The sequence below is a fragment of the Prosopis cineraria genome, unplaced genomic scaffold, assembly GCF_029017545.1.
Source record: "Prosopis cineraria cultivar Desert tree isolate PC_DT_omini unplaced genomic scaffold, ASM2901754v1 PC2, whole genome shotgun sequence".
NCBI classification, from domain to species: domain Eukaryota; kingdom Viridiplantae; phylum Streptophyta; class Magnoliopsida; order Fabales; family Fabaceae; genus Prosopis; species Prosopis cineraria.
In genome coordinates this window covers 18,319,463-18,334,350 of record NW_026555333.1, presented here as the reverse complement: position 1 = coordinate 18,334,350, position 14,888 = coordinate 18,319,463, and the positions used below count along the sequence as shown (strand labels likewise).

Below are 14,888 nucleotides of genomic sequence, written 5' to 3'. Positions count from 1 at the left end.
TGGAACACAGAGAGGGGGGACCAATTTTTCTATAATTCTGTAATAATTGTTTACTCATTTCTCAAATACTCTCTCTCTTCGTTGTCATAAGAAAAATTTTAAGAGCATCATATTAAAAAAATATCAGATATTTTAAAAATTTTAAACTGCAAATGATAAGTTTTTTTTTTAAATAACCTTGATTGGAGAATTAATTAATAATATTTTTTTAATTAAGATGTCCTTTTAATAAGGATAAACATGACAAGAGAATGTAATTTTAATGATGATTAATTAATTTATTTGGGACATAATTTCATTAAAAGAACTTAATTACTTTATATGGTTAAAGAAGATTAGTTAAAAATAATTTGTATTATTAAAATAATAACAAATTATCACTACTTTCCAATATTATCCTCAAGAGAAAATCCATATATCTTATTATTTTAAGCTAAAATATACAATTTTTTTTTTAAATTTTGAGACAAAAATTTAATCACTTTCAAAAATTTAAAATTAACTTTCCTATTTTTTTAAAAATTTTTTATAGATTCTTCCACTGTTATTTTTTAGTTATTTTAATAATAAAAGTTATCAAGTCATATTAAAAAAAGGTACATAGCAACTTGTATGACATTTAATGTAAGTTCATAATAACTTTATAAAAATTTTGTCTATATTTTTCAATTATTATTAAGTTAAGTAGGATGTCTGTGGTAAAGAAAAAAGGCTAGAGAGGTCAGTTACCCTTTGCAAACCTCATCTGAATTGTACCCATATTTATATGTTATTACTAGTTGTTAATTATGTGACTCTAATTATAAATTTATTAATGACAGTTGTCAGTTTGAAAACAATGACAAAGCATGCTCACGACTTGGCCTAATTTTTTAGATCTTATTCGTGAGAGATAGCAAAACACCACTTGTTAGTCGCCCAGTGCCATTTGTTAATTCTCCAATATTCCTTGTAAACCTCATTGCCCATCAAACTTATTTGCACCAAGGGTAATTTCATCTTTTCTTCATCAAACTTATTTTCAGTTTAGTCTTAAGAGACTAAACTAAAATTTTATAATCTTTTAGGAGCCACCTGAAGATATCTTTCTTTCACGGTTCTTGAATGAAATTCTCCTTTTAATAAAGGCATTTATAACAAAGAAAAATTTAATGTTATTGACATTTTTATAAAGTATTTTATATTTTAAAATAACATTACATCATAGAAAATGTTTTATATTTTTAACTAGAGGGAGTGTATATCGTCTCTTTCATCCTAAATATATGACACTTTTAATTATCTAATCAAAATCAAAGAAATATATTTAAATAATTAAAATGGGATAAAAATTAAATAACTTTTTAAATTTATTCCTATTAAAAATCTAAAATCATGAATTTAAAAAGCAAGTCCTTGAAAATTGCAGGGAAAACATCAAGGAAGGATCACTAAAATGATTTAATATCAAACAAGAATTTAGATCAGATATTTGTTAAAACTTAAACTTTTACTTACAATTGTTAATATTTACTTGCTGCAAATTCTTATCTGATATTGAATAATTTCAGACGTCCTTTAATGATATTCTCCCAAAATTATAAGCAAGTGCCTTTTCCCTAGATAAAATCTAATTGATATTTATCTATCTTCTTATAAAAAGTGACTACTACATAGGATCATCAATTTGTTTTCTAAGGTGACTAATATTTCATGAGATTAATGTAGAAAACCAAGATTATTAATTATTAATTAATTAATATTAATATCAATAAAAAAGATCGTAAGCTTTGTATTATGTAAATAGCTAATATCACTTATTCAGATATTTGTTTTTAAAAGGAAGGATTTCGAATATCTAATAGTAATATTTGAATAATTATACGTTATAAATTAAGTATTTATGCTTCTCATTATTTGTAAAAGCTTGGGTGACTTACATTGAGTGGATTGACAGAGATTATGATAAATCTTATGGCTCCAAGGTACTTGAAGAGCTACTACCTAAAAAATACTTACCAAGAGGATCTCGATCTCTGTTTTTCCCCCCTAAATTTTGTCCAGAAAGGTTCTCAAACTTTTATGTCAAAACAAAATTTGTGTGGAAATGGGGCATTGAAAATGACATTTTTCATGGGAATATTATTTGCGATTTGTCAACACTGCGATGATATCCTAATTGATTTCATGCTAGCTAAAAAAATATTTTTACTTAAAAAAAACAAAAAATAGCCCTTCTTTTAAAATTTTATCCAAATTTAACTTATTACAGCTTAATTTTTAATTTAAAATGTTAGTATCTAAGTTTTAAGAAATAACTTTAATGCATAGAATTTTATTTTTTAAAATATAAAAATCAATATTTTAAATGATTATTGCTATTTTTCATGAAATATTAATTATTTAAGAAAATATATTATAAAATAGGGTGGATAGAGTATTTTTATTAAGTCTCGCATCTAATACCTTTTTTTTGTGAAAAATTACAAACCTAAACTTTAAGGGATGGAATCGAAGTGTTGTAACGTGGTGTTGGGAAATGGCTCTGAATTGAAATGACCAAACATTGAAAAAGAAAAATGGCATGAAGAATCAGATACCCCAAGCAGCCAAAAGGTGAAAATCAGCACATTACAATAACTTTACCGAATGAATGAATTAAATAATGTAGCACTCTATGGTCTGAGGCAAAAACAAACAAAATCATAGTCGACTTAGGTAAACGAATTAGAATACCAACAAATTAAACCAAATTTAATAATTGTACAAGTCTTCGTCGGATCCAATTATATTTGAAGTGACGTGACAACCTTTTTTTTTTCTTCAAGAGTTAAACAATGTCTCCTATAATTTATTTTTCATTTACTTTTTAATAGTGATTTATTGAGTAAAAACCTTACTTTACCTTTTAAATAAAATAATTTACAGTTTAATCCCTCAAAAAATATAGTATTTTCAACTTAATCCACCGTACACGAGTTATTTCTCACTTTGATTACTCGCTCATGATTTCTTCTTTAATTTAATTAATTTAAAATACCTCTAAAAAAAAAAACCTTTAGTATGAGTAGAGATACCTTCAATATGAATTTTTTTTCCCTCCTATAAATTGACATTATTAATAGTGATTTCATTTATAAGGGATCACATTGAAAAAGTTCCGTATGTCAGGGGAAAGATAGAAATTTGGGGGATTTTTTTTTTTGGCTTAATGGGGGGAAAAATTTAATGATGAAGCAGACGAATAAAACGCTTTGTCCATGAGGGTTTGATTGATAGATAATATCTGATGCTCGTGATCATAAGATTTGATGCTTATCGATATTCCATGTTCACCGTCCCAAAGTCTATACTAGATTTAGTCGGTAATTTCAATTTTTTTATCAAAAAAATTCAAAATAATTATATTATTAATTTAAAACAATGCTCACGGGCAATCATTAAAAAATTGCATCGAGCATAATGTTGAATAGTCAATCAGTTTGAATTTTGGCTCAATTGGCATAAAGAAAAATTATTTGAAGGTCGAGCTGCTTTGCGCGGCGATTGGGTTGGGAACCAAATTTCACTTTTAAAAATTGAACTGTTAAAAAAATATCAATTTTTCTTTTTTATTTTTTAATATTTTTTTAAAAAATATTAATTTTTTAATCATTTAATATTATATTGTATCATGTGACTTGTTAGGTCATGATAAATTTAAAATATTTGATTTTATTTTTAAATTAAGTAACAATTTCATATTTAGATTACACATATTTAATTTTTAATTTAATTATTATGTTATTGGTTCAATCATTGATATAATCTAGTTGGACCATACGAATTATGAATAACTAGCTTTTTCGATTTAATATGAGTCTGATTGTAAAAACATTGCAAATGGGCAATGGTTGAGGAAGGGGGTCAAAAGGGGCTGTAGCCCCCAATTTTTAATTTTTTTTTATATTATATAGGTGTTACATACTTTTAACTTTTTAAAATTTATGAAAATTTTATAATACATATATTTTTTAATTTTAACCTCTTTTATTCTTAAATACTGACTCCATTTCTAATCATGAGTATTCATAATTTACTTGTCTATATTAAATTTAATTGGTTTATTTTATTTCTAAAATTTTAAAAATACTAGTATACTCCTTCTCACAAACTTTAATTTTTTTTTTGACTGATTTGATGTTTTATGATATAAGATGTTTGGAAAAATAAAATTTATTCATGAAACTTATTTTAGAATTATCCTTTATTATCTTATCTTTAAATATTTCTTATTTTCACTTTGCTATGAGTGACATGTTTAGAAATTTATATTTTTGTTTGGAGAAGTTAAAATTCTAAAATGTATTTACTACTTTTATTTCATATTATAAGATATTTTTTAAAGTGTCATGATAAAAATATAAAATATTTTATGTATTTTAACGTGTAATTAATTAATTTTTTTTAAAAATATTCTTAAATAGGGGTAAGTTTAACAAGATTTTCTAAATATAATATATTAAATAGTCATAAATATGAAAATAAATTGTAATTGTAAATGTCACTAAGCAACTTTTTAAAAATGCAAATTAATTGACTCATAAATCACAAAGTCATGTGTTCAAATTATATTGCGGACATGAAGATCTCATTGGTGAATATCTTTATAACTGCTCTTTGAGCTTAAAAATATATTCTAACCTCAATGAGCTCCCGATGTTAAACTCACCTAAATCTTTTGTTATAAAAAAAGAAATACAAATTAATTAAAAACAGCTTATAATATTGAACAAATGAGTTCTTCAAAATTTTATTAAAAAAAAATTCAACTTATAAAATGGTAGAGGGGAAACACGATCTAAAATTGAAACAAGTTTTAATTATATAATTAAGAATAAAAATTTAAAATATTGAAATAAAATATGAAAAATGTAAAAGCCACCACCACTTTACTCATCTTTCACTAATGAATAACGAATCTTGATCTAGAATATGAACATCCACACGCAATAAAGCAAGACCTAAGCTAGCAGAGGAAAGAACCAGTTGGGAATTAAAGCAAATTATGGAGCGATTCAGAATAAATAAATAAATAAAAGGTAATTTATGAGGCGAATTAATTCTGTTTTCAACCTGATAAGATATAAATTATTCCGCAAAAAATATTCGAGGAAGCGGAGTACTGAACCACCAAAAAAAAAAAAAAAACACAATTAATGAGGTTAAGCAAAATTTATACCCTTCATATGACACTCGAGAGAGAGAGAGAGAGTGCGTGGGGATGATCACAAGAACCATAACATACATACATACATATATATATATGTATGTATATACATACATATAAAGAAAAAGCAGAATCACACACTTCATGGGTCACCTAATTGATATATATTAAAAAACTTAAAACAGTTAAATGTGAGAGTTCATAAAACGACTATCGGAATTAATTAGTTATATCATGACATACTAGGTTCGAATCTAAATGATATTTTTAAGAAAATTATTTTTCAATATTTCACTCTTTAAATATTTTTTTTCACTATCGCTTATTAATGAATGATATTTAATAGATTCGAATCTATATCTAATTAATTTTATTAGTATTTATTATTTACAAGTTAAATTTAAATTTACAAGTTTAAAGAAAAGCGTCTTATAAAATAAGGTGGAGGGAGTAATTTATTAAGTTTAACTTATCAACGGATTAATCATTTAATCTTTTTTTGGTAAAATAATCATTTAATTTTTATTGGCTTAATTTATTTTATATATTTTTTAGATAAATACACTTAAGATTACACATCAAATATATAACCGAAGAAAAGTAACGGAAAAACGTAGAAGAGCGCACCGAAGGGAAAGCGAAACGAAGCAAGACATCTTCATTTTTTCCTTTGCCCTATTTGGCTGGTTCCGTTCCACCTCAACAAATTCTCTCTCTCTCTCTCTCTCTCTCTCTCGTTCTTTGAGCTTCACCTTCCCAATCTACGCTGTAATCTCTGCCTCTCTCTCCTGCACCAGATTGCACTCAGGTATGTTCTCCCCCCACCCTCGTTCTCTCTCTTCAATTCTGCTTCTGCGTCCTCTACTTCTCTGTCGGTGTCCTCGCCTCTTCCACTTTTGTTATCGTTTTTGCTTTTTTCTTTTTCATGTATTTTTGCCAGAGTCTCATGGTGCTGGAAGTCTCTCTTTTGTTTGTGATCCGTGCACTTTGTATCGGCATTGTTCGGTTCAATGCGGTTTCCGGTTTCGGCAGGTGGTTTGGATGCTTTAATTTGTGACGATTCCATTTTCTTCTTGAAGTTTCGCACTTCATGTATCCACTGCTTTTTGTTTCTTCTATCTCAGCATCTTTTCTTCGTTCCTCTCGTACCTCTGAGGAAAAATTAAGAGCTTGTTTGGTTAGTTCTTATTAAACAACTACTGCAACCTATTTGTGATTGGTGCAAACACGGTGGTGTGAATCGGATTCGCTACAGTTTTAAGCCTGAATGGAACACAACTGTCGAATTTATCATTCTGTTCTGTTTTTGCCTTTTTTTTTTTGTCGTTTGAATGGTTTTGTTTATTCCATCTTCTCAATTCTATTTATTGTTTTCTCAAGATTTACGGGGGAAAAGCAACCAAATGAGCTGGATAATCAGTTCTACAAAATTTGCTTTAATTAGTATGAACAAGTAGTCTATTATGTGAAGCAGTTCTTGCGCTATTTTGTAGTTCTTGCGGACTAAATACCATATGTTGCAGGGGTAGCTGGCGGCGTTCTATTAACTTCATTGGCTTCGGAGGGTTTTCATCGTTTTCTTACCTTCGGGAAGATCAAATGTATTAATTTATTCCCCAGAGATTCTTGCATCTACGGATCGTAGTTCGTGCCGAGAATGTATACCTCTGAACTAAATACGCTGTTTTTTGGGCCAGATCTCTAATAAATGCGCTTGCTTTTCTGAACTTTGACTTCTTAATTCATCCTGTGTAAATTTGTAGTTGTCTGGAGGCTGGAGCAGTATGTGCAGACTGAGTCTGCTGTGAGTTCGCCTCCCCGTTTCGACGGCCAGGATCAACTATAGTCCTTGTCTGCTAGACTAGAATGTCAGGTATGCCTTGACATGCTGTTCAAGGGTCTTGATAGGCCCGATTTGTTGCTGCAAATAACCAAGCTAATGTTAACTTTTTTGTTGTTTGGGTCAACGAAGCTAATATCTGCTTTTTCTTAATGTGCCGTGGAAGGCCTTGAAGGGATTTGTATTCATGATGAAATTAGAGAGAGGAGGTACGATTTTGAGTGCTCTGAAGATGAAAGGCGGCGGTCCAAAATTGGAACACTAAAAAAGAAAGCAATAAATGCTTCATCTAAGTTCACTCATTCTCTTAAGAAAAGAGGCAAAAGAAAAATCGACTATAGGGTTCCAGCTGTTTCCATTGAGGATGTGAGAGATGCGCAAGAGGAGACGGCTGTCTTAGAATTGCGTCAAAAACTGATCGAGAGAGGATCATTACCTACGAGGCATGATGACTATCATACATTGTTAAGGTTTGTTCCTCACTTATTCCAAGTATTCTGGTAAACAGGCAAATGTTTCCCAACCTTTTTCCCTCCTTGTTTAAGGGCGCTTCCCCCCCCCCCCCCTTTTTTTCTTCTTCTTCTTTGGGGGGGGGGGTGAATAAGGGCTGCATTTTTAATGTCAAGTTTGTTGTTATTTATAAGAACTGTTCGTTTTTAACTCTCACTGGGTCACGGACCTAGTGTATAATTGCTGTTCTCGCAACAACAATGGGCGACAATTTCTAACCTTTTTTTCCTTTTGGTTCTTTTCCCTTGATTTAAGCATTTTAAACATCACAGAAATGTTCCTTTACTCTTGCTCACTCACCAACCCTCTTTCTGTGTTTTCCATGTAGATTTCTGAAGGCTAGGGATTTTAACATGGAGAAGACCATCCAGATGTGGGAAGAAATGCTTACGTGGAAAAAAGAATATGGAACAGATTCCATCCTTGAGGCAAGAATTGTAATTTATGCAGCATTATCTGAAGGAAGAGACCATAGGATGTTTCAATGTAACAGAAGAAAGATATATATCTTCTCCCTTTGTTTTATTTGACCAAGCTTGCGGTTGAAATATACATTGAATTCACTGTTTTTTTATTTGTGGTGGGATTCAACTGGAAAATTACAGTTCTGTATAGTTTGTATTATAGCATCAACATGCTTTCTAAAATACGCTTAGATTCAGTTTGTATTTGACTCTAATGCCATAGTGATTTTTTGAAGGATTTTGAATTTGAAGAGATTGAAGAAGTATTGCAGTATTATCCCCAAGGTTATCATGGAGTTGATAAGGAAGGTAGACCGGTTTACATTGAGAGACTTGGGAAAGCTCATCCCAGCCGCCTCATGCACATAACAACAATTGATCGATATGTGAAATATCATGTCCAAGAGTTTGAGAGGGCTCTGCAGGAGAAATTTCCTGCGTGTTCCATTGCAGCAAAGAGACAGATTTGTTCGACAACAACAATATTGGATGTACAGGGCTTGGTATGTTGCACTGAACAAAACTTTGTCAAATTTATATGTTGCAGGAATGAAATTTTATGTATTTCTATTATTTTTTGTTCATTCTGTGCTTTATAATTCATAGTGCATTGAACTACTTTATAATTTTGTGATGCAGGGAATGAAAAACTTCTCACGTACTGCTGCTAATCTTGTGGCCACTTTGTCAAAAATAGATAACAGTTACTATCCCGAGGTTTCTGTCTCACAACTTTTCAAATAAGTTGGTTTTTGATGCTTTGCATCCTGTTTATATAAACTTTTTTCCCTAAATATGTGTAGACTTTACATCGGATGTATATTGTCAATGCTGGCACCGGCTTCAAAAAGATGCTTTGGCCTGCTGCTCAAAAGTTTCTTGATGCCAAAACTTTGGCAAAGATACAGGTGAAAAATTAAAAACATCACTATCAGCTGTGTTTCAGGCCTTTTTCCTGTAGTTCTATTGTAATCTTGTCCATTTCACAAATTTACAGGTTCTTGAACCCAAGTCTTTATATAAACTACTTGAGGTCATTGACTCTAGGTATGCATGTGTGCCTTCATCATAGTATGTTGTAATTTCAATTTTCAATTTATATTATTGAATAATTACTGTTTTGTAAATGCTTTTTTTTTTTTTTTTCAGTCAACTACCAGACTTTTTGGGAGGATCATGTACGTGTCCTGGAGAAGGTGCATGTCTGAGATCTAACAAGGGTCCATGGAATGATCCTGATATCATGAAGGTGCTCTTTTCTTGATATATTATATATGCTACTCCTATACGGTATACTAGAGTTGAAACTGGAGTATACTAGTATACAATATATTTTAGGCTTAATTATTTTGTCGAACTATTACTTGGTAATAAACATTGATATTCTGATTCTAGCTCGTAAATAATTCTGAGGGAACATTTGTGAGGCAAATCACGAGAGTATCCAGTGACCACCAGCACTATGGCCCTCAGATTCAGATACGCCCACTGAAGGTCTGTCTCAGCTGTCTTGACAGAAGAATATTAGGATGTTAGTGTTTTTTTCTAGTTATTTGGTTTACATTTCTGCCTTTCCTAATCTCCCAGGGAAGATTCAGTGATACATCGACAGCTGAATCGGGTTCTGATATTGATGATCCCTGTTCTCCCTTGGGACAGAGGAGTTCTACTTATTCTCGTTTAGACCCAGTTCACGAAGAAGTGAGTTTTGATGTCACTAGATGAGGTTCATATGATGATCCTGTCTCTACATATTGAGTGCATTTCTCATGTTTATACTGATGGAAAAGTCTGTCTCTCCTGTAGGGCAGGGTGTTAGAATCCAATGCCTACTATAGTTTTGATGATAGCATTCCTGCTACTGAGAAAGCGGTCAAGAGTGATAACTGTCACTGTACTGAGGATCAGCCTCTTCAAATCCCCATGAGGAATCTTGCTTGCAGGGGAAATTCAGGTGTTGTTTACGTAAAATTTTTGTCCAGTTTTATTTTCTTTAACCATATGCATAGTAGAATATACATGGTGAATATGGCTTATTTTTAGCTTTTAGTTGGAAAAGTTGGAATTCAGTTTATCTATTAGTATAGTTTGGCTTAGTACTACACATTGCGTCTTACAATATCACTGGCATGTATTTAGCATTGTCCTTGTTTTTGGAACTTACACAGCATCACATACCATTTCAGGCACTTTACTCAGGCATTGGTTCAACATGTTTAAGGAGAAAATAGAGAGAAGGGATTTCTTTGATGTGGCAAGAGTTATGTTATCTTTCCTGGATAAGCTTGTTGCATACTTCTGTGGTCTAAAATTTGAAGTTTGGAGATCTCAGGGCAATGTTTCCCCATCCAATCCTGTGGAACAAAACACAGGTAACCAATCACCAGCAGTTGGAGCAGCCAATGAAAGGGATCATACTTTTCCTCGTGAACAGTATGAACAGCGTCTTCAGAAACTAGAAAGGACTTTTGAGGAACTTAGCAGCAAGCCTACTGATATGCCTCTGGAGAAGGAGGAAATGCTAATGGAATCTTTAGATAGGATTAAGTCTGTCGAGTTTGACCTTGAAAAGACGAAGAGGGTATGCCTCTAATTTCTTCAGTCGTCTGTAACTTCTCATTGTTCTGCTGGCAATGATATTGATATCTTCAACATATGAATGTATCTTTGCTGTTAACACAGGTACTACATGCTACAGTAATGAAGCAGCTTGAGATTTGTGAGTTGCTGGATAACATGCAGGAAGCAAAGAGTCGAGTAAGTTGCTTCTAGCATGAAATTCAATGCAGGCCAGTATGAAATCCTTTTCAATGATCAAATGAAATTATGCTCTTCTACGAAAGAGTTGATAGAAATGAACTTTTTCATCAGAGAGGAAGGGGCTATCAATCTCTCTCTCTCTCTCTCTCTCTCACACACACACACACACACACACACACAGACATCAGAGAGACTACAGTAGGAGTGAAGAATGAATTGTTTCATTGGTCAACATTGACTTGTTAGCTGGTCCAAAAATAAAATATGATTTGGTTTTCTTAAAAGATTTATCAAAATTGTTGAGGTTGTCATGGAAAAGTCAACGATGTAGTTTGAGAGTTCATTCAGACTGTAGTTCTCTATTTTTTTTTTAATTTTCCAATTTTACTTCATTATTCAATATGTCCTTCGAGGTTAATAATCTTTTTGTCAACCAAAGAGTGTTTACTTAATCATAGTCATCTAATTAGGTTCATTAATAAATAACTAACGAGCCTAATGCATGGACGATAGAAAAGAAGGAAACATTTTTTGGAGTATTGAAGTAAGTTCAACCATTGGAGGACCAGATTGTTGCATGTGCACCTCTTTCAAATTTCCAGCGACAAAATTTGCGCCCATTTTCTTCCCCACCTTTTTTTTGTTTCTCTTTTTGCATGAAAGAGCTGAGTTAATTTAAAATCTTAATGCAGCAAAGAAGATTGTTCTGTTGAATTTTCATCAAGATTGCAAAGAGGAGACCCTGACATCTCTGAGAGGATAGTTTCATTTCATAGAAAATACACTAGAGTTGTTACAAACTCACAACACGAACGAGGTTGAGGCAAAGTGACGGAGCACGTCATTCGAGCACATTACGGAAGAGGCAGCCCCTTTGTTGAGTACGCAAAATGATTCATTTCCCTCAAAATCCTTTTCATCTCACAGCTGATAGTTGAGAATAGAAAGCGAATACAAAAAAAAAAAAGGTTATAGCTGATAAATTTTCTTCCTTGGAGTATAATTTTGATCATGAGACTGTTTTAAGAATAATAAATTTTAGTTACACTGACCCAAAAAGAGGAGGAAGGTAAAAAAAGGGTGTGTTGGGGTGGGGGGGTAATGTTTAGACATCTCGGTGGCCCCATTAGCGGGTGGGGACATCAGCGTGTACAAAAATGTTGAAGGTATGTGTATTAATCACTCTGAGGAAACTGTTTGTCTTAAATATTGGATGCATTGTTGCATTGTTGTAGTGTCATTGTCGAATATGACTCAACGTCAACGCATTTGGAAAATGTTGAGTGGCATTTGTCGAGTGTAATAACTTACATAGTATTTGGACCACCATAAATACTCTTGAGAAATAAAATAAAATAATGTATGTATTGTAGATACATAAATGGGTTTGTATATGTACGTGTTTATAATTGTTCATTCGTAGATAATTATTACATAATGCATAATGTCGAGATTCACTTGATTGTTTTTTGGTTCCTTGATTTTAAATAATCATCGATGTTAATGAAAGTATAAAATTTTAGCGAGTTTTCAAATTATAAATGGTATAGATCATTTTTCAAACGGTGCACTATGCTGGGACTGGGATATGCATAATTTTTATATGTTGCATCACGATGATGTTGACATGAAAGAGTTGGCAAAAAGTATTGTCCTTGTTTATTGTCGCTCTTAAACGCCACCACTTAACATGTGTGACACATCATATATTTATTTAGGCAATGATCAATCAATTTTATATTCTCATTTTTTGAGACCGAAATTGTGGGCTATAACACATATTAGGGTTCTATTCATATGACTGGACTATCCAAGTTCACCAATCATGAGGTGTGACCCAACCTAAAATCACAGGACTCATTCTCAGACCACCGCTTTCCCCATTCTTGAATCCCTAGGGTGTCTCATACCTTAGGCTATTCTCCTCATTGAACTAGTAGAGATAGTTAGATTTTAGTTCCTTAACAAACTATGGGACAGTTCGTCGACAAACTGTGGAACAAGGCTGCACCCTCATGCACCGGAAGGCATCCTAAATACCATATGGATTTTTCTCTATTTTCAATCCCTAGGTGAACTCCAGCCATTGATCATGCTATAATCAATTACTCACTTGTTTTCACTTTTTCATTTTCATATACTTATTATTACAACAATCACATTGAGCTCATGATCATGCGCTATCTAAGTATGTATTCTCATCATTTTCTCAAAATTCATTTATCATTAACATACATCTATCTCACATAATCATCACATTCATTTTTCTAATGACATATGCATGTTCATATTAAAAAACGTCTTAATTAGGCATTTGCATTTCAAGTCACAATAACTTTATATACATTCAATTTTTTTCATATACTCATTGAAACTAACACATGCTTTTCACATTACAAATTAACCCATTCATGTAACATTTACAATTCACATTTAACAATCAATTAACATATAACTATTTAAAGTAGGATTTCTCCGATTACCTCAAATCTTAAAGAGGTTAAAGGTTTACCCCTCAACCTACTAGCTTCCAAGTTTGAATTTTCAATTTAATAGGTGACCAAGAGTTAAAACTACAATCAATCAAGTTAAATTTTATTAACATTACCAGTTCAAGCATTTAAACCCTTAATCTCCACTTTTAAATTACCCAACATTCACTCAACAAGAATTTGAGCCTATCCCTTAGATTTAATAATTATCTTTAATCTTCAATAACATTAATGAGCCATTAAATCCCCATTAATGGCATCATAATCTTCCGACCACCCATAATAAATAAGATTTTTAGATATTAATGGTGCCCAACAATTCAAGACACCAAAACTCATTATATCTAGGTTTAGATACTCTAATCTACTTTCATTAACTCCATTTGAGTTAATAAATTCAGACCCATAACCTATATGGATCGAAATTCTACTTTCACTATCAACCCTTAATCATAAACTCATAAATGTGAAAGAAATAGAGAGATTAATGAGTGTGATACTTACCTTGGGTGTTTATAGCCTTCAAAATACTCTCAATATCATCCATTAGCAAACCCTAGCAGAGCTTGGCATGCCTCTTCTGATTTTTCTTTTCTTTCTCTCTATTTCTGTATCATTTTCACAACTGATATCTGCAGAAAATAGCCATGTGTCATGGCAGATGCATAATGTGTCGTGGCGCATGGCACAGAGAGGTCCTCTCTTGCATCATAAGTGTATGTGCGCCATGATAGACGATCTTCACGCCGCAGCGTGTGGCACAACAACATCAACTCTTTCTTTTCTTCTTCTTTTGATGCTTGGGTGGCTCACTTTGATACTGAACCCATAATTAGGGCTTATCAAATATGATTATTAGACCTCTTTGACCACACACCACTTTAACTTACTTAATTATCCTAATTAAGTTTAGTTAATTAGGAGATTAAAATTGGGATGTTACAACTTAGGCCTTCACTTCCTCATTTCTTAGTTGTGTAAAAGTCAAGAAAAAGTTCAATGTCAGGGGCTCATATACTTTAGTGAGTCATTAGAAATTATGTAGTGTTTATACCCATATCTTTTTCTAGTAATTTGTGTTTCCTAACATTAATTCTAATCCACATTGTAGAAAAATCCCCTATCAATTCTTTGCAGTGCATCTCCCATCCCACAAAACAAAATTATCACTTGCAAAGATTCCAATTTGAATTAATAAAGTAATTTCTTTGCTTTGGCCAAACAGAAAAATAACGCAATCAATTCATATTAAATTAAAATATGCTTGCATAGACTAGTTAAAAAATAGTTAGAAATCTCACCCAACTTATTATGAGCAGCTTTTGACTAAGGGAAAATTTTTGTTTTCTTAGACATCTTCAGCACTTTGCCAAGTTTCTTTGTATCAATAGACAAAATATCATCTTAACCCATGCTTGACTACTTTTTATAAGTTATATCAACATTTCTTGCATTTTGGATTGACTTTGGCCTTGATTAGCATATATCAAGAAGTTCTATAGGAATTGATGGAATGCACTATAAGAGGCCTATAAGGAACAGACACATAGAAGGAGAAAACTTAGAGGAAAAAACCACAGTAGGGAATGAACTCACGAATGAATGAAGAACCTAGAAATAGAAGGAATAGGAAA

General features: G+C 31.9%; 1 protein-coding gene across 2 annotated transcripts; it reads left to right on the top strand.

The window, feature by feature from the left end:
* The first annotated feature begins 5,833 nt into the window (after positions 1-5,833).
* On the top strand, positions 5,834-12,144 carry LOC129303223 (phosphatidylinositol/phosphatidylcholine transfer protein SFH13-like). 2 transcript variants are annotated; one of them, XM_054942383.1, is made up of 17 exons: positions 5,869-5,996; positions 6,129-6,220; positions 6,712-6,847; positions 6,952-7,061; positions 7,195-7,498; positions 7,867-7,966; positions 8,239-8,505; positions 8,642-8,719; positions 8,806-8,910; positions 9,000-9,049; positions 9,152-9,251; positions 9,398-9,496; positions 9,590-9,703; positions 9,809-9,956; positions 10,189-10,583; positions 10,685-10,759; positions 11,455-12,144. In XM_054942383.1, the coding sequence occupies exons 4-17, from the start codon at positions 7,055-7,057 to the stop codon at positions 11,473-11,475; spliced, it is 1,863 nt and encodes a 620-aa protein (XP_054798358.1). In that variant the 5' UTR covers positions 5,869-5,996; positions 6,129-6,220; positions 6,712-6,847; positions 6,952-7,054; the 3' UTR covers positions 11,476-12,144. The 2 variants fall into 2 exon arrangements, with proteins under 2 accessions (XP_054798357.1, XP_054798358.1); XM_054942382.1 differs by lacking the exon at positions 6,129-6,220 and having other exon boundaries at positions 5,834-5,996.
* Positions 12,145-14,888: the final 2,744 nt, after the last annotated feature.

What these genes read in the sequence shown, in the direction of transcription:
- LOC129303223 (XM_054942382.1), top strand. An exon ending in ATGATCCTGATATCATGAAG is followed by an intron (nt 9,252 to 9,397) that starts GTGCTCTTTTCT and finishes TTCTGATTCTAG; the next exon opens with CTCGTAAATAATTCTGAGGG. An exon ending in TAGACCCAGTTCACGAAGAA is followed by an intron (nt 9,704 to 9,808) that starts GTGAGTTTTGAT and finishes TCTCTCCTGTAG; the next exon opens with GGCAGGGTGTTAGAATCCAA.